The 23,013-nt window shown below is 43.6% G+C and overlaps 1 protein-coding gene across 1 annotated transcript in view; it reads right to left on the bottom strand.

The window, feature by feature from the left end:
* XPOT (exportin for tRNA) overlaps window positions 1-23,013 on the bottom strand; it is a 73,957-nt gene that overhangs the window by 29,572 nt on the left and 21,372 nt on the right. Inside the window, exons 4-11 of the mRNA XM_065412718.1 lie at window positions 18,450-18,506; window positions 15,099-15,168; window positions 13,074-13,292; window positions 12,122-12,306; window positions 11,537-11,705; window positions 4,918-5,154; window positions 4,531-4,569; window positions 2,413-2,475 (exon numbers count right to left, since the gene is read on the bottom strand). Coding sequence (XP_065268790.1) covers window positions 2,413-2,475; window positions 4,531-4,569; window positions 4,918-5,154; window positions 11,537-11,705; window positions 12,122-12,306; window positions 13,074-13,292; window positions 15,099-15,168; window positions 18,450-18,506 — 1,039 coding nt within the window. The remainder of the gene's footprint in view (window positions 1-2,412; window positions 2,476-4,530; window positions 4,570-4,917; window positions 5,155-11,536; window positions 11,706-12,121; window positions 12,307-13,073; window positions 13,293-15,098; window positions 15,169-18,449; window positions 18,507-23,013) is intronic.

Raw genomic sequence — 23,013 nt, 5'->3', positions numbered from 1 at the left:
CATAATTTCATTGCAAGGATCGCTCTTCTGAGGCTACAAAAAACGTTTTCTCCCGTCAGCACAGGATCTTAAACTGCTATCCTTGACTTCTAGCCATAGATTAAACCAAGTGTTCTCAAACTGAGGGTTGGGGCCCCTCAAGGGGTCGCGAGCTGTCAGCCTCCACCCCAAATCCTACTTTGCCTCGAGCATTTATAATGGTGTTAAAAATTGTGACGGGTCAAGCCAGACAGCTACAGGAGGATGCTATTATTTTTACACAACTGTACCCCGATTACACTCCCATATTGTACAATCAGAGACGGTCAAGTTAAGTTCCAAAAGAAACTCTCTATGTTCCTTTAGTGATTTTGATTAACTTGTCCAATAGTTAAATAATATAGATCAGAGTATCTGGCTGCCTGCTACCTGCAGCAGTCCTTTACAGACCATTTCTTTTGGGAAAAGAGCCCATTTTCCTTCAGAATAGCTGTAAAGGCTTCTGGGGACAAAAACATAGTGGTGGTAGTAGCCACTTTAGTTGACCCCCTTGTATAATTTAACTACCAAGCTTTCATCCAATGTGACTGCACAGAGTGGCACATATAGTTACATTTATATATCTGGATTTTATTATTAAACCAAGAATTCCCTTTTTATAAACACCACAACTGTTATTCTAACATTTTCACAACCGTTACTTTTAACATTTTTGTCCAAACAAACATTTCACATGAGTATCCAAAGTACCCTCCATAAAAACTTCAGAAAACAAAAGCACAGAAAGGAGGGGGGATAGAAAGCAACCAATTAACCCAGGAGAGTGCTTTTTTAAATTCCTGCCTGATCTTAGAGGTACAAGTCTGCATTTGTGTACAACACCCTAGGCTTAACAAGGGTGGAGCCAGGGCTATGGTTAAACCCAATTAATGCATGGAAGGCAGATATATTAGCCCCAGGATAAGCAGGTCCCTTTTCCCTTGGTAGCTGACCAGGGGTTAATCTAGGTTAATTAGGACACCTGGGGCCAATCAAGGGCCTGCCAGAACCTGTTAAGGGCCTGCCAGAACCTGTTAAGGGCCTGCCAGAACCTGTTAAGGGCCTGCCAGAACCTGTTAAGGGCCTGCCAGAACCTGTTAAGGGCCTGCCTTCCAGCCAGATAGGGGCTGGAGATAGGAGATGAGGGAGGAAGGCCAGCTACTGGAGAGCTGGGTAGTGCAGATGCTGACAAGCATTAGGAGAGAAGCCACGCAGGTACAGAGGCGAAGGGGGGGGAGAATCCCTGCCCAACAGGGCGGACGGCCCTTCCAGACCCCGGAGGTCTGAGGGATGAGACCCTGCCAGAGAGGAGAGACTGAACCGGGTGTCTGGTCCGTTGCCACTATGCCCAGAGGGGCTACCAGAGACTGAGAGGCTCACCTTCCCCCTTCCTCCTCCCTCCATCAGGGAGGCTGGGAGGGACCCTGCTCCGACAGGGTGTGGACAGTAAACCCAGGGGCGTGGGGAAAACTCTGAGGAAAAAGAGGAATATCCAGCCCGCCGCTAAATGGAAGTGCGGGACCAACCGAGGCGGAGAAGCAGCTTTGTCACAATATATAAAAAAATTCTAATTTCTAAGGTGGGGTCGCATTCAGAAGCTTGCTATGTGAAACGGTACACCAGCACAAAAGTTTGAGAACCACTGGATTAAATTTATTGTCTAATTCTGCAAGTTAGCTAGTTGGTCAAGAAACTAGTAACGTAATGAGATGCATTGAAAGAGGAGCTGCTAGTTAGGAAGTATTTAAGTATCTGAAAAAAATCCTTGTGTGGGTTTGAGATCCTCTTACACTATCATTTGGTTTCTTGCTACAAGTCTGAGTCTGACCCAAATGCAGTTCACTTACAGCTATTCAAGTTAATACCAACAATTTGAGAGATCTTTGACTTGTACCAAAACCAGTATGCCTGTCTAAAAATTAGACACTTTGTTTTCTTTGTTCTGCACTTGGAAATTCTGTGTTAATTTGAACCACTGATCTGGATACCCCAGTCATCTAATGTATGGTGTCACAAGGAACAATGTGCATGAGAATGTCAGTTTATGAGCTCAGTTCAATGCACTAATTTAAAATCATACTTCAGTTCAGACTGATTATTCCAAAAATTCCTGTAAGTAGTTGTGACCCAAACACTAATTTTTTAAGAGTATTCCCCCCCTTTTGATACAAACAGCTCTGATGGATGTTAACAGAAGATATGCTTGCATTGAGAGAATAGGTTTCAAATCTTATCCTAAATTTAAAAAACTAAATACACTGATTGGTATTCACAAATTTTAAACCAATTTATCTACATGAATCTTAGGATTCCTCACTTAAACCAAACAGCCTGTAATTTAAATTGAGATTCTATATTTACAAAAATCAAGTTTACCTAAATATGACATCTTACCTCATGTTCAAAATTATATTCTTCATCATAGGTCAACTTCTTCATAACAGCCAACATAATTGCCTATAGTGAAAAAAAGTTGATAAAAATTGGTCTACTCCAATACTCCAACAAGTGATACAAAGCAATTGATAATTACATAAAATCCTGGCACTATACTTTGCAGTAAAGCAATCTGGGAAATATTTTAAAATGTAGTAGCTGAAGTTTAATTAAAATTAATCCACCCTTGAGGTAGACTGTTCAAAGAGACTTAATGGAAGTGATGTTCCACAGGGTTTTTGTGAATCAGATAAATAACCAAATCTTCAACTATAATCCAGTTTTTAAAAGCCTGATTTAATATAATGGACAGTGCTCAATTTCTAGCAATATTATCCAACTCACTAGTTCCCACATATAACCCATATGGTTCAACCCCAAAGTTTAAATTCCCACCACATATAGCTCCATCATATCTTCCATGGTGAACAAAATATAAATGTTGATGGGGGTGGGGGGGAGGGAGGGAGAGAGAGAGAAAAAAAGAGTATTTTTAAACAAGACCCTCCCCTAGGTTTTTCAGGTTTCTCTCCCCCCCCCCCCCTCCTTTTCCATTTCCATTTTTAGAACTTGTTATTCTGAGGTATTCAAAGTTTTTTTTTAAAAAAAAATATTAGAAGTACTGTGCTCTAATTTCTTTCTGTGAATGAAACGCTATTCTAAACGATTACAAGGGAAATGACATGAACATCAAGGTCTTGTTATGCCTATTAGAAAACAATCAAAACTGCCCAGAAGCCTATAGGGGAATGGGTAAAATAAACTATCACTGGATATCCAAGAGGGGAAGGATAAAGTTGTGCATTATTTTGTGAGAAAGAGGAAAGGATTTGATAGAATTAAGCAGCTTCTACAGTCAGATAGGGAATCTGATTATATGGTTTTATATGAAGCTGACTAGCTTATCTTGTTCTTCTGTTAGTTTCAGTGGTAACCTGCCTTGATCTAATGAAACAGAACTGGAACGACACAAGGACAAAACTGATAGGCTTGTTAGCACACAGTGTCCAAAGTGAAAAGCTAACACTTGAGGAATACAGGTCTGTCTCATCTTACGCGGGGGTTCCGTTCCGCAGTTAGCGCGTACAGTGAAAACCGCAAACCGCGTATAGCCAAAATCCCATTGACTTCAATGGCAGGCGAAATCGCCAGCACTACAGGTATAGTATTAAAATTGTTGTTTTTCTCTTTTTGTTTTTGCCGACCGCGTAAAGTTGAAATCGCGCATGTTAAATGCGCGTAAGATGCGACAGACCTGTATATTTATTTCTAAAGTGAACATACTATGTGTTGTGTTTTATTTCATCAGACCCTCCTTCCAAACTCTGAACTCCAAACCTCCCCACCCCCGCTTTTCTCTGAGTTGGGATAATTAAAACAATGTAAAGAGAATAATCTAAAGTTCAGTTTGGAAAACTTCTCAGCTTGCCTATAGATACAAAAATGACGACATCACTATATTATAGAGCGGGGTTCTCAAACTGGGGGTCGGGACCCCTCAGGAGGTCCCGAGGTTATTACATGGGGGGTCATGAGCTGTCAACCTCCACCTCCACCCCAAACTCCGCTTGCATCCAGCATTTATAATGGTGTTAAATATACTAAAAAGTCTGTTTAATTTATTAGGTCGCACTCAGATGCTTGCTGTGTGAAAGGGGTTGTCAGTAAAAAAGTTTGAATCCCACTATTATAGAGCACACTTACTCCGGATACAAAAATTCCCAGAATTATGAAAAAATGGGTTCAAGTTACTAGAGCTGATTGAGAAGAAGAGAGCTGGAAAATCTGGGCTAAAACAATGTCCATCTTTATATGCACAATTCGAAATAGATTGTAAATTTAACAAATTTTTTATTTGTAATATGTTTGGTTAAATGAGGGCAACTCACACTGTCCCTAATGACAAGTCACGACAACTTTACTGATGCATGTTTTGAGACTAACATATGAAATAGGTAGTCTTATTAAAAAGGGAAGTGTTCATATTTCTGAAGAGTTTTAGGGATCACATTTGCCAAAAATAATGATACTTACCAAATTAGAGCTCTATTAAGAAGGAACTTCAACTAGTCTTACCTCTACATTAGCTTTTTGCTGGTCCGAAAGCACAGAGAGCTGTAATGAGACATTTCAAATGTTACTTCTCATCAAAAGTGACTTTGCACTTTATAATGGTTATAGCAATAACTATGTGCTTTTCTTTACAATACTAATACTGCTTGCAAGCATATTTTTAGGAGAACACAAAACTTCATCCAATCTCATATCTCCAAAATTCTACAAACAACTGTACATAAGCAGTATGTCCACAAACCAATAAACCAGAGCTACTATGTGTTAAACACCAAGCTACCAAGTATTTTTATAACAAGTAAACTCCTTAAGAAACCTAACATGCAAAGTAAATGTTCTTAAGAAGTTAGGGAGAAAATAAGTTGCCCTATATATACATTTTTTAATTACCTGTTTCAAGATGTGAAGGTAATCATAACAAAACCCAATAATATTAGATGAGATATCATCATCTTCATGAATTAGTAGCTGCAACATTAGGGCCATTTTCGCTTCAATAGCTTGCAGGGTGTCTTGAGCACTCTTCATATCTCCACTCTTTACCAATTTAGTCCAGCTAGTTATCAACGCTTGCCCCATTCCATTGACCAGCTTAGAAAATCTGGCTAGAAAATCCACATCGTCTTCCTGTAGGAAGAATAGGGATCTGATTAGAAATAGTAGCAAAGACTCAATGCTCCAACTCCCCAAAGCGGTATAGATTCATGGGCAGTGCTATGCATTGTCTCCTATAGGTACACAGTGCCACGTAAGGAAGTAGCATATATGGTTCCTAAATTGACACAGTGGTTGCCTGGTTTGTTCTTTCCCTGATGGAATGGGGAGACAAAGATTAAAGCAATGCAAAAAAATATATTCACAACTGAGCGTCACATTATTATAACAACCAATTCCCTCTCCTGGGTTAGTCTCCCTGTCCCTTCTACTTCAAAATGAAAAGTGATCTTACTTATACATTCACTCCCCTGAAATCTGTATGATTTTAAGTACACAAGCCCAAGTGATTTCTATGGGAAAAGTTCATACCCAAAAGTAATAAATAGCTGGCAGACATTTAAAAAAAAAAAAAAACCAACACACTATGATGAACTCTTCTCTTCTGAAGATAAACATAGCAGACATGTTTCTGTATTTGCAGAATCAACCCACTTCAAGTAAAATTGCTAGAAGACCTCTCAGAAAGGAATGTGTTTATTGTCACCTTTCATTACAGATATGAAATGTTTTACATATGTATAAAGCCATTCATTCTAAAGCACACTATAAATTACACACTGGATCAGGGTAGAGTAGTAGAGATCCTCTTTAGAGCAACTGAGGGAAGGTTTGCATATTGGAATCTCCCCATTCATCCTTGCAACAGCCTAGAGGCTCTTGCAGCAGTTCCCAAACTGTGGGTTGTGACCTCAAATGGGGTTGCAGGTCCAACAAGCCAGAATCAGCCAGCGATATGCCATCTGCCCCCAAATGTGTCCAGACGTGCTCCACTAACGTTGTACCAGAAGGCCACCATTTGACCTCACACATACAGTGCATGTAAGGCCATGTTTTGCAGAGGCCACCATTTTGTAAAATCACAGCCTCCTGACGCAGTGTTTGTGGAATAGGTCTGGACATGCTGGATTTGCAGATACTATTTTGCCATTTGCATCAACTGGCTGTGCAAGCATCCAGCTGAAAGACTTTAATCCAGAAGATCCTTATCTCATTAACAGAGTATCCTCTGTGCTTGAGTTGGTCGGTATCTGGGCTAGCCTTTTCTGAGATGGGAATCTGCAGCGGCTTGCAAACTCCTTAATGCAGGGCCCATATCTTCTTTTATGCCACTTTGAGTATCCTGCTGGTACTCAATAAAGAATCATTGAAAGTGACTGTGCTGCCCTACTATTACCACACAGGGCCTTACTAAATCCTGGCCTCATTTGCTTAACAGTGAATTCCTCTGATTTGTGATAAGAGGCACAATGGACTCATTTTTACACAGAGTATCTGCTTCAACCTCCAGCAGTAAGTCTAGTGATGCAATTACGAACAAAAAAAACCAAGAGTGCAAGACACATGCTTGCAAATATGACACGGCTTTCTTTGAGTAGGGCTTCACCAGTGTTCGTCAAGAATGAAGAAAGGCCAAAATGGCTGTTATGTCACACAGTGTTAACTAGTGAAAGCTAGAAGCCTAATAAACTTAAATGACACTTGGAAATCCTTCACAAGGAACACACAGGAAAATCAAGGTCATTTTCCAGCACTGAAAAGAAGAACTTTTGCATCAACAAGTGGAATTCAAGAAAGCCATATTAGTCTCTGACCATGCTCAAAAAAGCATCATTTGAGGTGAGTTACCACATTGCATAGGCCAAGAAGCCTCACACAGTCGGAGAGACTTGGATTTGACAGCTGCAATCGATATGGTGAAAAATGTGTGGAGAAAGCGAGGCAAACAAGCAAAGCCAGATCACTCTCCAACATCTCAGTGAAGCGAAGGATTGAGATGATAGCAGCAGATCAGGGAAAACATCTGAAAAAACACGTTTTTGCTCTTCAGGTTGATGTGAGCACAGAGGGTCATGATGCACATTTCTTGGCTTTTCTGAAATGCACATGGAAGGGTGCAATTCTCTAAGACTTTCTGTTCTGGGCCTCCATCTTTCCAGACACGAGATGGCATACTGAATGCTTGATGTGTTACATGCAAGACAAAAATATCCCATGTGATCATCTGTGCAAAATCCCATCATGCAGAGCTCCATTTATGGCAGGCCACAAAGCAGGTCTGAGTGCACAGGTAAAGAAAGTTGCTCTGTCTACTGTGTGGACTCACTGCATGATTCACAGAGAACAAAAGGCATCTAAACCTTTGAGTCCAGAGCTAAGTGAAATTTTGCAGCAGGTCTCGTCTATTGTAAACTACATCAAGTGTTTGCTTCTTCACACGTGCCTTTTTGGAAAACTATGTGAAGACATGGGGTCTGATCATGATGTGACGTTCCACACTGAAGCTCATTGGCTCTTGAGAGGAAAAGTACTGGGACAATTTTTTCAACTGAGACAAGCTGCATGCCTACGCAATGGACAAAGAATGAATTCACTGAATTTTCTATGTGACCAAAGCAAGATGTGCCTTCTTGCCTATTTCAGACACATTTGAGAAACTGAACAAATTGAATACAGGTCTGCAAGGAAAGCTCACATCCTTTACCTTCGTGATCAAAGCAAAGTATTCATGAAAACAATTGTTTTTTGGAAGAATAATCTTTTGAAGACAAACAATGAATCCTTTCCACAGCTTTGCTAGTTCTTGGCTGACAAAATTATTCAGCCTCCCACACTGGTGATGGTTGAGCTGAGCATCTCATCAGATGGAGGAACAGCTTGCATCCAAATTACTTGGATTCCTTGGTCACTAGGTTACTGTCTGGGGTCACAGAAAACAGTAAGTCTCAAAATGGGGTTATGGAGACACAAAGTTTGAGAAACTCTGTTCTAGAGTCTAGGGTATGAGGAACAGAAAGCGGCAATGCTCCTTCTGCCTTCAAGCAGCCAGGGAGGAATAGGGGGAGGCGTCCAGTTTTTCAGACACTTACAATCTGGAGACTCAATGACAGAAACCTGAGCAGGAATTGCAGCATCTTCTCCTTTCTCTATAGCTGGGTATGGGAGGCTAGGTTCTCATTTAAGCATTGCTCTGACAAAAGGGAGTCCATCTTTTGCTAGTAAGTTTATTTCTCTGGCTATTAAGCATCTGGTAACATTTTCAAACCCTATGTGAGAGGAAATAGGCACACGTGACATGATAAATTAGAAGAGTACAGAATGGGGGGGGGGGGTGAGGAGGAGAAAAAAATAAACAAGGGGAGGCAGGGAGAAGAATGTTAGAGTCAGAGTTCAAAGCCAGAAGGGATCACTATATCATCCAGTCTGACTTCCCTGTACATCACAGGGCAGCAACACCACCATGCTCCCACACATTAAACCCCGCAAATGAAATGAGACTAAAGTATTACAGCCCACAAAAAACTAGACTCAGGGGCGGCGAGTTGTATGGGCCCGTGGTGCCTGGGCTCCATCAATATTCAGGGCCCGGCTCCACCAATGTTTGGGGCTGGGTCTCTCCCCCAGCCCCAACTGCCACCCCCACACGCCTCCCCCGAGTGTCCCCCAGTCCTACTTGCTGCCCTGGCACACCTGCCCTGGAGCTGACCCTGCTTTGCTGGCTCCCGGCATCAACTGCTGCCGTAGGGTCCTAGTGCCCCCCATACAATAGTGGCAGGGCAGGCTGCCCTTACCCTGCCCTTCTGCCTCAGACCCTTCCCTTTTCTGGCGGGACCCTCCACCAGCACAGGAGCCCCCGCTGCCCGCAGTCACCGCTCCTGCCCCACACTGGGCAAGGGGCAGTCCCATCCCCCGTGAGGGGCAGCAGCAGGGGAGGAGGAGCATATGTGATGGAAGCCCACCCCCCACCACCACCCCAGCACCCACCACAGGGGAGGCGAGGGAGCTTCCTGGACCTGAGAGGGGCCCTAAGAGCACAAGAAGTGACAGTAGTGCAGGGTGAGTGTGCTGCCAGAAGTGGGATGGGGGCCCCTCCCCCAGAGCTCACTGCTGCCGGCGGGGAGAGGGCTGGGGGGGAGGGGGGAGTCCTCCTCTCTGGCCCCAGCCCCACGGCAGCCTGCCTGCACCCCAAACTCATTCCCATCCCTGCCCCTCCCCAAAGCCTGCACCCCCAGTCAGAGCCCTCACCTCCCCTGCACCCCAACCCTCTGCCCTAGCCCTGAGCTTCTCCAATGCCTCAAACCCCTCATCCCCCTGCACTCTAACCCTCTGCCCCAGCCCTGAGCCCCCTCCTGCATCATGAACCCCTCATCCCCAGCCCCACCCCACAGCCCTCACCCCTGCACCCAATCCCACCCCCACACTCCCTCCCAGAGCCTGCACTCCCTCCCTCCGCACCCCCTCCCACCCCCAAACTCCCTCCCAGAGCCTGTACTCCTCACCCCCTCCTACACCCACTCCCAGCCCAGAGCCTGCACCCAAACTCCATCCCAGTGCCTGCACCCCACACCCCCTCCTGCACACCCACCCCCTGCCCCAGCCTGGAGCCTGCACCCAGCACCCAAACTCCATCCCAGAGCCCAACCTCTCACCCCTTCTGCACCCAAACTCCCTCCCAGAGCCTGCACCCCTCCTGCACCCTAATCCCCAGCCCAGGGCCTGCACCCCAGACCTTCTCCCCCCACCCAAACTCCCTCCCAGAGCCTTAGGCAGGTGGGGGGCAGAGTTTGGGGGGGAGGCAGAGTTTGCAGGGGCAGGTTCTGGGCACCTCCAAAATTTCTACAAACCTGCCACCCCTGACTAGACTTATGTGCTACAAGTAGAGAATAGGAGGAACCAAGGTGCACCGGTGCCCGAGGCCCCTGCAATGGCAGGGAAGTGATTGAGGTATACTCTCATAATTCCAGCAAGTGACCTATACCCACATGCTGCAGAAAAAGGCAAACACCCCTAATAGTCACTTCCCAATCCCCACATGATCAGTTAAGACCCTGAGCATGTGAGCAAGAACCAGCCAGCTAAACACCTGAGAGAATGCTTGGTGCCTGTAAGCAAGTAGGCAGGTATGGCTCTCCCTCACTGTCAGTCTCTGAAGGAGGCCACGCCCCTTTGCTGACATGCTCCTGAAACAACAATCTAAGTAAAGGGGAGAAGTCAACTATCTCTGGCTCCAACCCTTAGGCAAGGTAGAGCCACAAATAGTTCAGAGGCCCAGGCCTTCAGGCAGGGTGGGGCACCAAATAGAGAGCCTAAGGTGCCGGCAGGGGTTGACCGCCAGCAAATAATCTATGGTCCTAGCTTGTTGGACGTAAACTAGGCCAGGTCTCTTGGCCTGAAGTGGGGAAGCTGCCAGCCCAAAAAGTGGGGTGGCAGAGGGTAGGGGGACGCGGGCCTACCTGACTCCGCCACATCCCAGCCCAGGGCTCTAACACTCTGCCACTGGGTCCGCAGGGATCCGCCCACAACGTGCTGACATAGAGTCAGCAACGTAGCCACATAGACGGCTGCCCCTGGACCACTTCCTCCCATCAGGGTGTACCTGAAGCCCGGGTCGTCCTCCATCTCTCAAGGGCATACTGCCAGTGGCAATCCAAGCAGCTCTTCAGCATTGAGCGTGCCTGGCAGTTCGGGTATCTGGGATGTGTCCTCGGGACAGCAGAAGTCTTCCACGGGTTCCAGCTCCAGCTGCGGACTGGAAGCCTCTGTCTCCCTCGGTGGCTCCTGCTTATCTGAGCTGCAGGGCCCGCCTCTTGCACTTCCTGTTCCTGTACCAACCTTCCACTTCCAGCATAGTGGCCGAGGTCTTCCTGGTTCCACCCACCAGGGGGCGTCTGTCTCTCCCACCTCAGAGCACTGGCTCACCCCCAACTATCTTCCATCTCTAGCCATGGCCATATTTGATTCTTCAGAGGAAGATGGTAAAAAAACCCTCCCAAAATACAAGGAGGCAAAAATATCCCTTCTGGACCCCTGCCTGTGGCCAGCTGAAACCCCAAAGCATGAGCTTTAGGAACATAAAGACAAACTAGAAGTGAGCCCCAGGGCTGTTGAGCCCTGTCTCCTACCATCACAAACAACCCCAACATAAAACTATACTCAAATTTGTCCAGCTCTCTCCTAAAAATTGTTTGCCCCCACAACTCCTATTGGGAAGCTGGTCCAGAACCTCACTCCTCTGATGGTTAGAAGCTTTCTAATTTCCAGTCTGAATTTGTTTATGGCCAGTTGATATTAATTTGTTTTTGTCTTTACCTTAAATAGCTCTTCACCCTCCTTGGTACTTACCCCCTAATGTATTTAGAGAGATCAGCAATATCCCTCTCAGCCTTCTTTTTGTTAGACTAAAGAAGCCAAGCTCTTCTAGAGTCCCCTCAGAAGATAGGCCCTCTATTCCCCTGATCATCAAATCTTATTTATGTAGCTGTGTGACTTATCTCCAAAATATCAATTTACTAACCTGATCAATACTGAAGAGACCAGCAGACTGTAACACTTGACACAAAGATTCTACCAGTTTTGTTTTATCAATTGGGTCCATTCCCTTATTTACAATTTCAAACAAACAGTCACATGCTTCCTCCCGAAGAACTTCTACAGACATGTGACCTAGCAGCATATTTATAAACCTAGAAAGGTGAAAACAAGTTAATATATAGACATCACCACATGCGTAAGCGAAGTCATATAATTTGTATGTTTTCCTACTTACAATGTGGTTTCACTTTAAATTAAATTTAAAAGCCTATATAGTGCACGTGGTTTGTAGATCTAGACAATAACGTGTGTCATTTATAGATGTAGTCAGACCCATCTAACACTATGGCTTACATTGCTCTGTGAAATCGCTCTCCACTGCTGAGAAATCAGCAAGTATTAAAAAGTTACTTATAACAGGAAGTTGGGTGGCACAATTTTTTTTTGTTATTTCTAGAACAGATTTTTGACATAGGTTATTGTAAATCATATTACCATGCCGCTGACAGGACTGCATACAGAAATACTATCAGAAAGGCAAAGATTTCTAATGAAAAAGAAACCTTACCTTTCATTGGCTATCAGGCTCAAATCTATCCAGGAGACATAAGCTCCAACTACTTCAAGGCACTGGCATGTCAACTCTGCATTAGTATATTGATAATTTTGTAAGATTTGGTACCACGACTCCACTAGGCTTGGAATGCACTGTTCTCTCATGGTGTCTTTTAATAAAGTATTTCTGCGAGCCTCCTATAAATACAGCAGGAGCACATGTTCATCTTTCTATAGATTAGTAGCTTTTGCACATTCACTATCAATGTAAACACTTGGAACAGTTCATGTCCTTGAAAGATGCAAATATTCACAATCCACATTTATGTTGTTTTCCTTATTTTGTTTCCTACTGCTTATTAACTTTAAAAGCTTACTCAAAAGTTGGTAGCCCCAAACTGCACCTACTTTTCCAGTCTGCTTGCAAAACCAATACATTGTTTTATTTCCTTTCCCCTTCCTTTCATACAATAATTCAAAACAATTTCCAGTCAGCAATTTCCTTTTCTGAAAAGACACTTAATGCCAAAAAGGGAAGCAGAAAGACCTCCAAACCCTTTTTTAAAAAAAAAAAACATACGAAGACTTATAAGTGATGCCTCATCAGAAACCAGAACGTTTTAAAAATTAACCAATTTAAAAAACATCAAGTGGACAACAGTCCATTAGACTTCCTACACTACTTCTCATGCACAAGCAAAATGCTGCTGTTACGGGGTCACAAACATTACTGAGTTTGTTTAAATTCAAACACTAGTTGTTTTAATTGAAATTTAAGAACTCGTGAAAAAAGGTTTTTATAAAGTTTTATACACACAGCTGTTGAATGTAAACTACCCTGTAATTCTTTTAAGGCAGAATCCTCCTGGTGAAAAACAGAATCCCTTTTGTTGCAAATAAGATGAACAGTCCTTAAGCCCCAAACAATATTAATATGATGCAACATAAAAAACATGACAACTTGCCTCTGATGTATGAACTACATCCCGGTCTACCAGCTCAGCATCAACAGCCATAAGGATTCTGAGGTACAGATCTACTCCTTGAGGGTTAAGGTCTACTACTGACAGAATATCAAAAAAAAACTTGGGCCATTTTGTGAGATATTCAGTGACAAACAGCAATGCAAAGACTTGTGCTGCTTTGTTGCGAATAAAAGTCTTCTCTGGTTGGGGATTCAGCATCTGGAAGAAATAGAATATTTTCTTTATATTTCTTTTATACATTAGAAGAGAATAACTGACTGATCTGGTTGTCCCCTGTACTTAGTCAACGCAAACACCATCTCCCATTTCACGGTCATACAGGTTATGTGAAATACAACAAGTGTGCAAAAAACAAAAACAAAAAACAAACAAAAAAACCACCTTCCCCCCAACCCCCCCCCCCCCAATCTTACATTTTAAACATTATTAAGGTTTTTGAAAAAGATTCAGTTTAAAGACAATTTAGGTGACAATATTCTTCCTATATGATATGGACAAAGGTACTCTGTGCAGTTGAGAAAAGGAAATCATGTAATTTTTGGCTATCTTGATGGTCTGGGAAAAAAGAGCTTTACAAATACAAAAAAAACACTTGGTTCTCAACTTGTGCTTTGTCACCCCAATTGGCTGCTGTTTTTGCAGGTGATGAGAAGCTGCTCCCAATTCTCCTTTATTCAGAGAACGAACTGGGCAGGTACCCAATTCCCCCATCCTTCTGTTACTATACATTTTTCTCCTCATCTCCCTTCACAAGCTCCTTACGCGTGTAGCAGCCTTTCACACAACATAAATAAAACTAACAACTAACTACGTACACTGACCCATATTAGCAGACTTCAAGCAAGCTACTGGATGCCACTGACCAGCATTTCACTTGCTATAACTAATTTTAGAGAGCGCAAGAGGTGAGCAAAATGAACACTAACTAATAAATGTGTATCAACTGCTGTAAGGTGGAAGTATGCCCCTGTGCCTGGTCTACAATGAAGAGAAGGTGAAATCAGAAAGGTGGAATATCTCTTCAAAAGAGGAAAGACGAGTGATCCTGCCATTTACCCCATAAGTCTAACTTCAATCTCTAATAAAATAATAAGAGTCTAATAGACCACGATACAACTGCACCTTCTTTCAGGAGTTCAGTGAAGAACAGCAAAAGTGGAGAGATTTAATTAAGAGTTAAAATATTTAGAGTTTGGCTAAGTGATGACTAAGATGGGTTCTATGTAGGCATTTATATCATGCCTATCACTGTGGTATTGGATAATAGTTTACAAAAGGTTACGTGTATCAAGAAGGGAGAGAAATAATTTAGTGAGGAACCAAAGGGACATAATTGGGAGTGCAGTTAAGAGAACATTCAAAAAGTCTTCTTGGCAATGATCTATTTGATCATGGCAGAGTATCCCTAGGAAAATTCTGGAAATTGTCTTGCTTGACATTTAAAGCTATACCCGACAAACTACTAACTCAATATACCAGAGATGTATTGTGCATTGTCAAACAGATGGACTAAGTAATCTTTTTTTTTTTTGTCTCTACAGGACTTTTTCCCACCCTCCCAGTAGCCAGAAATTAGGGCTGATGGACAGGAGTCTCCAAAAGAGGAAGAAGGATGCTTCCAACTTCAGGCAATGAAAGAAGAGGGGAAGTTGAGTTATATCCCTAAAAAGGAAATCTGTAATGCTCCAAAAGAATTGGCACAACTGATTTCTTAATTGAGGTATAGAATAGGAATAAAAGCAGAGATAAGAATTTAAACATTATTTTAAGCACAATTACAAACTTGTTTTCAACACAAGCGTTTTAAAAAAATATAAAACCTGAAGAATTAGAATGTCAATCATATGTCTGAATACATTTTTCCATCAGGTTGCTTATCTTTTTCAGGGGTAAATAGGAAGCAAGCTTTAAACCTAGTTTCAAACCTTTAATCTGGTACCAGTTAGTAACCTTGAATAAGCCTGCTGAGCATTATTAATTGCTGTAAAAGAAAAAAACATTTACCTGAGCTTGTAGCCACGTTACGAGTGTTTCCCTGATTAGCTGCTGCTGGACTTCAGTAAGTTCAGAATACCTGAAACAAATCATTCAGATCAAAACGATCCTATATCTTATTAGTTTGCTTACTTCTATTCCAAAGATTAAAAAGGCAAAAGCTAAATTACTTAGACATCTGAATTGCCTTCATACGCAGACTGTTCTGTGCAATCTACATACAATCTTACCACAGAAGGAATTCTCTTAACTGTTTGCATATTAGAGTTAAGTCAAAGTTTAAAATACTTTCTAGCAATTTATTTAATGAAAGCCATTCTGCACCATATGGGAATAATTTTACTTGTTTGTGTCAGATTGCCATAGTTTTTCTACTACACAATTACATTTCCTCCCAGTCTTCTAATATCACCTTTAAGACTTATAAGAAAAAAAAGAAGATTGTCCATGCTGACTGGGATTATTATTTTTAATTAAGATTCTAATGCAATTTAATTTTACATTAAAAATTCATTGTCTCAATTGTGGTCATTCCTTAACTGTGAGCAGTTATTACAATATTGTATTTACATCAAAGCCATTAGTTATCCCATTTGACATTAATACTGAAGGACCGAAGGGTAGTTTCAACTACCACTGTCATTGCTCTCTGTTACTAAATTCAGTTTTGTCCTGATTAATTCCATATCTTAAGGTAAATTGTATACAGATCATTACTTTAAAGTTTTAGTATTACAACCAGGCAAGATTCAACCTTTAAAACTGAGTCATAATCTCCCATAATACAATTTATTAAGAGTGGACTTGGCCCCTGCTGGCCACTTCCTAGGCTCCTGCTGCCAAGTTTTGTAGAGAGACTCATCATTATGGGCAGCACACATAGCAACGGCTACAGTTAAGGTTGTCTGGCCATTAGAAAACCCTGTTTTCAGTTGCTTATAACCTTGCCAAACTTTAACTGTTTGGGCTGAAGTTTTCCATCCCAGGTGTCCACTTTAGGCTGATTTTTTAGAACATTTCAGCAAAAATGGTTCAGCTGTTTCTGGTTACAATAGTAAGGGGAAATGTTATTTTGCCCATGTTAATGAGTTGTTTATAATGATTTTTTTTTAAGAAGCTATAGGGTCCTCATCCTTTCAAACAGATACTTGAAATTTGGCAGGGAGGTCACCCTGGTGTCAGGGGTGTGCCTTTTTCTGTTTCTGCAGAAAAAAAAGCTTGAATTTGTCTGAGCTATAAGAATTTGAAAAATCGTTGTTTGCATATACTCACTAAATACCCACAGAGTTTGGTTGCTAAGGTCTCCAAAGGTTCTCAAACGCCCTGCAGCTCCTACATGTGACTGGACTGCTCATATGCCATCCCCATATAAACAACCGAGCATGCTCCATGCTGTCACTGCAAAGTGTTGAGCAGGACATTCCCTGCAAGTGCTGCTCCAGGCCCCTATAGCACCAGACACCAGAACAACAGTGCTCTCAATATTCCCACTGCTGGTGCCGACACAGCAAAGAGAAAGACGCAGCTTGACTTCAAACGCAGAGAGTGAGCAATGGAGAGAGAAGCGAAAGAGCACAAGGACTTGGGGAGCAGATATTGCAGGACCAGAAGGTAGAAAGAATGAGGACAATTAGTGGGAGACAGGCACCTGGAGGGGCAGCAGATGAGGAGAGGGACAGAGACAGGGGAGTCTGCTAGAGAAGTGTCATTTTCTCCTTTCCCCTGCACCAAAACCTGGAATTGAACCCAGGAGTTCTGAGTCTTTACATTCCTCTGTTGATATCCAATAGCTGTAAAACCCACTGGCAAAATGTCTCATCTTCCTTTAGTGCTTGATCCACATACTGAGAATAACAGCTACCAGTTACTCTGTTAGCTCAAGTGGTAGAGGTCTATGCTGTGGCTCTCAAGATCCAAACCCTGCTGGTAACCCAAACTGATGGATCAGTATGGTTCTATGAGATGGAACTTCTGTTTTTTCAGGGTGGGTTGTTTTTTTTTTAAATTGGGTTTTTTTAATGTAATTTCTTATGTTAAAAGAAAAACAGTCAAAAGCAAGTTTTCCACAATACCCCAGCCTCATACAACCAGGATGGTGTACTGAATGAGGCTTTTGTCTGTAGCCCCCCCCCCCCCGCCTCATTTGTTGCAGAAACTGGGAGGCATGTTGTGAAGGAGGCAGGGGATTGCAGTAAAAGAAAGTTTCAGAAAAAAGGCAAATGAATGCTAATCTGAACAACTGTATTCTATGCCTGCCTCTGCCAGAGTTCCTATGTAATGCCAGGCAAGTCATTCAAATGAAGATTTTCAGAGTTGGTCATGAACTTTGTATTGCTCATTTTCTGGGTGCACAAATTTGCATAAGTGCTGAGTGCTCACAACTGTAACTGAAGTCAACTGGAGCTATGCTTTGGACATATGTGTTCTAAAAATGCTAAGAACTCTGGAAAACCAGGGAAGTAGTTGGGCATTCAACATTAATTGACATTTTTGGCTTTAAGCAATCTGTGCCTCACTTACTCATTTGTTAAATGGGCATCATAATACCTATTTCCACAGGAGCACTGTGAAGGTAATATTGGGGTGCTTCATAACCATTCATTAATTTATGGAGAGTGCACCACAGAAACATCCAGGACAACATAATTTTGCATTCAGGACAGGATTTGAATGGTGTGCGGTAAATAAAAACTGGGGCTACACACTGAAGAGGATAAACACATATATTAAATAACTACTCATTTATTTAATAAGGCAGGGGTCCTGTGGAAAAAATAATGTGGACACATAATTAAAGCTTGTATCACAACACATATACACAACTGGGCCAAATTAAGATTGCATAAACAACCATAAATCTGGCATTTCCTAACTTCTGAGTTCTTCACTTTGCAACCTTAATGTTCTCTCTCTCTCTCATATATATATATATATATAAATATATATAAATATATATATAAATATATATATATATATATATAAATATATATATAAATATATATATAAATATATATATATATATATAAATATATATATAAATATATATATAAATATATATATATATATATATATATATATATATATATATATATATAAAACACATACATAAATAAAAGTATCATAGTTTGAAGCAAATCACATTTATTTATGAATGTATTTCCCCACTATTTAAGAATAATTTTACAATTTTAAAAAGTAATAACATAAGCCAAGTTTCCAAGGTGTGTGTGTGTGTTTGTTTTTTTTTAAAAGTAAAAATATTTTGAATGTTACTGATAAAGCTTTTAATTTCTTTGCACAGAATGTGAGTGGGAAAACAATTGTTCTATATACTATTACTATAAGAAAAGCGTTTCTCACTTGAATTTAATTTGATGTTCTATAACTTGAAAGCAGAAGAATTTGATGTGATCATCCCTGGAATTAGAAGAGAAAAAGTACAATCAACACAATGGAAATATTGCAGCCCATTTCTCCAGGAAGAATACACTCCTGGAACTGTGTAATCAGTTATCGATTCTTATGAAGAACTTCTCTACTATAGAGAAGAAAAATCAGTTATATCTGCTGCAAAAATTTCAGAGAACTTGACCAGTCATGAAAATGAGCAGAGTCATTACAAATACACATTAACAAACATACAACCAGTTTTGATTATTTTTTTCCTTTTTAACAACTCATTTGTTATATTGCCTAGTTTATTCAATTGTTATATTTTAACTACAGCACACAGTCAAGGGGTGCTTTAATTACAGAATTTGATGCAGAGTTAAAAGCTTTTTTGTTTTATATTATGCTGCAAAAGGTAAGAGTCTAATTCCAGCTCCTTGCAGCAAAAATTTTTTAAACCCATCACGATGGCATTCACTTGAGGCTTCAGCTGAGGCACTACTGAAAGTAATGGTTGGGATGGTTTACAAATAGCAACCAGTAGCCTGGCTTCAGCTTTCCATTGTACATCACCTACTGCTTAATTTCACTTATTACAAAGTGATTGAGAGGTGGAAACCAACTCAACTATTTTTATAAACAAGTTCTGAAAAGTTTGGAGTACCATCACTGTAAGTGAACCATTAAAGGAAAGTTGTAGCTGGCCGTTAAGGAGAGGAGAGGAGTTGTAATGACAGTCAAGACAACTTTAAAACAAATTATGACAGTCTGAAGACTCCAATACGTTCCACAGTAACAGAAATAATTTGAAGTCAAAAATCATCCCTGAACATGGGACGATATAGTTCTCATGCCAATATAACCTATTTTTCTTGACAAAAAAATTAAAGACACCAACTTTTTTTTTTTTTTTTTTTTTTTTTAATAAAAATCACATTTTTAAACCCAGTAAGGCATTTCAGGGTATAGTACTAAGCTGTTCCATCTTGGGCAAAAAAGGCTCTACTCCTCTCATGATACACTATGTACTAGAGACAGAGCAAACACTCCATTCCCTCTCATGGTTTATTCTTGAGTTACTGAATTTCACATAATTTACAGTTTAACAAATATTCTCCCTAAAGGCAAATACCAGGAGAAAGATTTTAGTATGACATTAAAAGTTCAAAACTTGTGTTCATACAAGAAATTAAAAATTGATAGATTAGAACTCAAACAGGCCAGGTCATCAGCAGGTCTGCTGCTGCAAAAGAGACAGTCTATTTCCAGACATGTTTTTTCACTCAAGGAGGTGAGGAAAAGACAGTTACCTCTTCCGTAATTGGTGTTCTTTGAGATGTGTTGCTCATGTCTATTCCACAATAGGTGTGTGCTCTCGCCATGTGCACGGGTGCCGAAAGTTTTTCCCCTAGCAGTACCCGTAGGGGGGAGTGCCCCCTGCGACCCCTGGAGTGGCACCTGCTCCCTGCTGCACGCTCCCCCCACCTTCAGTTCCTTCTTGCCAGACAACTCCAACAGAGGGGAAGGAGGGTGGGATGTGGAATAGACATGAACAACACATCTCAAAGAACACCAGTTACGGAAAAGGTAACTGTCTTTTCTTCTTCGAGTGATTGCTCGTGTGTATTCCACAATAGGTGATTCCAAGCTATATCGGTTGGAGGTGGGTAGGAGTTCACAAGTTCCCAGGATGGAGGACAGCCCTGCCAAACCTGGCGTCATCCCTGGTCTGGGAGACGATTGCATAGTGCGAGGTGAATGTGTGAACCAAAGACCACATGGCGGCCCTACAAATGTCCTGGATGGGAATGTGGGCCACGAAGGCAGCCGATGTCAAGTGTGCCCTTACAATGGGTGGCAGGGGGACGCCCGCCAGCTCATAACAGGAACAGATGCACAAAGTGATCCAACTGGAAAGCCGCTGAGTGGAAATCGGCTGGCCCCTCGCGTGCTCAGCTGAGGCGACAAACAGTTGCGAGGACTTTCTGAACGGCTTAATCCGCTCGAGGTAGAAAGCCAGAGCCCACCGCACGTCGAGCGTGTGGAGGCAGTGCTCTTCACTGGATGCATGAGGCTTGGGGCAGAGGAGAGGCAGAAAAATATCCTGACCCATGCGGTAGACGGAGACCACCTTCGGGAGGTATGCTGGGTGTGGGCGGAGCTGGACCTTGTCCTTACGAAAGACCATGTACAGCGGTTCGGAGGTCAGGGCCCTGAGCTCCGAGACTCGCCTGGCCGACGTGATAGCAACCAGGAAGGTCACCTTCCACAAGAGGTGAGACCAGGAGCACGTGGCCAGTGGTTCAAAAGGGGGCCCCGTGAGACGAGACAACACCAGGTTTAGGTCCCACTGCAGAACCGGGGGGGTCTAGAATACAGGAAAAGACGGTCCAGACCCTTCAGGAACCAGCCAGGCATAGAATGGGAAAACACCATGTGTCCTTGCACCAGCGGATGGAAGGCCGATATGGCTGCCAGGGACACCTTAACTGACGAGGGCACCAATCCCTGGGCCCTCAGGTGGAGGAGGTAATCAAAGATAAGCTGGATCGGGGCAGTCACCAGGGAGACACCCTGGTCCGCCGCCCACCTAGAAAATTGAGACCACTTTGCCAAATAAGCGTGGCGAGTGGAGGGCCGTCTACTTTCGAGGAGGACGCACTGAACTTGCTCCCAGCACGTCCTTTCCTCTCCCCCTAGCCATTGAGCAGCCACGCCGTGAGGTGAAGAGCCGCTAGGTTGGAATGGAGGAAGTGACCCTGGTCCTGTGAGAGCAGGTCCGGGCAGAGCAGCAACGGCCACGGCGGAGCTACGGCCAGGCCCGTGAGGGTCCCGTACCAGTACTGCCTAGGCCATGCCGGGGCAATCAGGAGGACCCAGGCCTTGTCCGACTTTATCTTTTCCAGGACCTTGCTGATTAGAAGGGGGAAAGGCGTATAGAAGCCGGCCTGACCAGGACAGGAGAAAGGCATTGGAGATAGCACCCCTCCCCAGGCCGCCCCTGGAGTAGAACCAGGGGCATTGCCGGTTCTGCCGAGTCACGAACAGGTCCACCTGGGGAGTTCCCCACCTTTGGAAAAGCCGGTGGGCCACTTCCAGGAGGAGAGACCACTCGTGTTGCAAAGAGGAGTCCCTGCTCAAGCGATCTGCCCTCTCGTTCCGGGCGCCCAGTAGGTGGAAGGCCTTTAGGTGGATGTTGTGGCCTATACAGAAGTCCCACAGCCTGAGGGCTTTGCAGCAGAGGATCGGGCCCCGCCTTGCCTGTTGATATAGAACATCGAGGCCGCGTTGTCCGTGAGGACCCTGACTCACTTGCACCCCAGGTGTGAGCAGAAGGCCATACATTCCAGCCGCACCGCCCCGAGTTCCTTGACGTTTATGTGTAGGGTCAGGTCTTTAGCTGACCACAGGCCTTGGGTCTGAAAGCTCCCCACATGGGCCCCCCAACCCAGGTCCGACGCATTGGACACCAGCTCCAGCGACAGGCCCCTGTCCCTGAATGGGACCCCTTGGAGCATGTTGTTTGGGGCGGACCACCACCGTAAGGAGGTGATCACAGAGTCCGGCATGGTGAGGACCTTGTCCATCCTGTCCATGGCCTGGGAGAAATTCAAGGCCAACCAGAGCTGGAAGGGCCTCATCCTGAGTCTGGCGTGACGGACCATGTACATGCACGCCGACATGTGACCCAAGAGCTACAGGCAAACCCTGGCTGTTGTCACCGGGAACCTTGTGACCAAGTCGATGAGACCTTTCAGGGTCTCGAACCTGTTTGGCAGGAGAGAGGCCCTGGCCAACACAGCGTCCAGGAGCGCTCCGATAAACTCTATGCGTTGGACCGGGACTAACGTGGACTTGGTGTTGTTTACCAGCAGGCCCAAGGCAGTGCACGTGGACAGGAGGAGCGCCACGTGATCCCTCACCTGAGACCAGGAGGTGCCCTTGACAAGCCAATCGTCCAGATAGGGAAATATCTGGACTCCCCGCCATCTGAGGTAGGCCGCTACCACCGACATGCATTTTGTAAACACCCTCAGGGCAGTGGACAGCCCAAACGGTAGGACCGTAAATTGGTAATGACTCTGTTCCACCACGAAACAGAGGAAGCACCTGTGCCCCTCGAATATGTGGATGTGGAAGTACGCATCCTGTAGATTGAGGGCAGCGTACCAGTCCCCGGGATCCAGGGAGGGGATGATGGAGGCCAGGGAGACCGTGCGGAACTTGAGCTTCACCACGTGCTGGTTCAGACCCTGTAGGTCGAGTATGGGCCTGAGCCCCCCTTTGGCCTTCGGGATAAGGAAGTAACGGGAGTAATACTCCTTGCCCATGAACTCCTCAGGCACCGCCTCTATCGCTCCTAGTCCTAGGAGCCACCCCACCTCCTGCTCAAGCAGAGCTTCGTGCGAGGGGTCCCCCAGGAGGGACAGGGGCGGTTGGGTGGGGAGGAAGTAAACTGGAGGGTATAACCCCGAGAGATGGTGTTGAGGACCCATCGGTCCAAGGTGAGCCGCGAGCATTCCGGGAGGAAAGC

This window comes from Emys orbicularis, chromosome 1 (assembly GCF_028017835.1).
Source record: "Emys orbicularis isolate rEmyOrb1 chromosome 1, rEmyOrb1.hap1, whole genome shotgun sequence".
Taxonomy (NCBI): domain Eukaryota; kingdom Metazoa; phylum Chordata; order Testudines; family Emydidae; genus Emys; species Emys orbicularis.
This window is presented reverse-complemented; position numbering and strand designations above follow the sequence as displayed.